This window comes from Aplysia californica, unplaced genomic scaffold, assembly GCF_000002075.1.
Source record: "Aplysia californica isolate F4 #8 unplaced genomic scaffold, AplCal3.0 scaffold00125, whole genome shotgun sequence".
Lineage (NCBI taxonomy): Eukaryota > Metazoa > Mollusca > Gastropoda > Aplysiida > Aplysiidae > Aplysia > Aplysia californica.
Window position 1 is genome coordinate 1,218,542 of NW_004797395.1, and position 1,064 is coordinate 1,219,605.

General features: G+C 34.9%; 1 protein-coding gene across 4 annotated transcripts in view; it reads right to left on the reverse strand.

Annotated features, from left to right (window-relative positions):
* LOC101859323 (sodium-dependent multivitamin transporter) overlaps positions 1 to 1,064 on the reverse strand; it is a 67,624-nt gene that overhangs the window by 20,499 nt on the left and 46,061 nt on the right. For all 4 annotated transcript variants that reach the window (XM_013081309.2, XM_013081310.2, XM_005096304.3 and 1 more), the window contains one exon: positions 868 to 935. In XM_013081309.2, coding sequence (XP_012936763.1) covers positions 868 to 935 — 68 coding nt within the window. The remainder of the gene's footprint in view (positions 1 to 867; positions 936 to 1,064) is intronic.

Genomic DNA, 1,064 nt, shown 5'->3' on the forward strand with positions numbered 1-1,064 from the left:
GGGGGGAGGTTGAAGGAAGGAGGGGAGAAGCATATAAGTAAAGATAAGGGCAAGAGATTTTTAGCTGCCAGGGAAAGTAAAGAATATTAAATCCATAAAAACAATCAAGCAAACACAACTAAATTTTTTGCTTACACCTTTTCCACAAATGACACAAACCAAAAATCAAACATAAGTAGCCTAATTTTCTGAATTCATGAATATTTATATGTGAGAATGCTTGGTCCCCTTTATCACAAAATAAAAGAACTTTTCTAACCTTTATCTTCTGTCTGTATCTCTCCATTTGCAGTGGTTTCGTTTCTAAAAACATCATTTTTTGTTTGTTTCTGAACTCAAATTTCTTTGGTGCTTGATATTTTAGAGTAGAAATGTTAAATTTTACAGGAGAAGCAAAAAACTTATTTGATTTCATCAACTTGGCTGGCATCTTTATTTCCAACATTTCAGGAGCATTTCTAGTCATTATTCAGACCTGTCTTCAGGCAAAATGAAAAGTCCTAAATTCAAACTCACATTTTTCAAAACGGAGTACCAGGAGAGCGAATAACTTGAAATGCTACATCTCAGCTGCTATTTCTAATGAATACATGTGTATTTCAAATCAGTAAATGTCCATTAGCTCAGGTGATAATGTACTTTATGATATGAGATTAGTCCATATATATATCCACTGTGCAATATAAGACTCCATCATACATCACTTTTCAAAAAGGGGTGTAGCAGAGACTTACACTATCATATATGCAGTCAATACACAACACTATTTTTGCAATATGTGACTGATTTTCCCATTGCGCCTCACGTATGATACTGACTTGTTTAATTACATTGGAGTTATCTTTCCAACTGAACCTGCACACTTACAAAAGAGGTGTAAACCGTGCAAACCAATCCAATGGCCACAATAGAAACATCTGGGTCAAGGCCTGTCACTGAAAAGGAAAATACACAGCAGTTGTTACAAGAGAGGAATTGTTAAAATATACACAATTGTTCTGAAGGACCAGAGAAGTGGATATTATAACAGGCAATATAAAAAAAAATCCACCTCCCACTCCCCC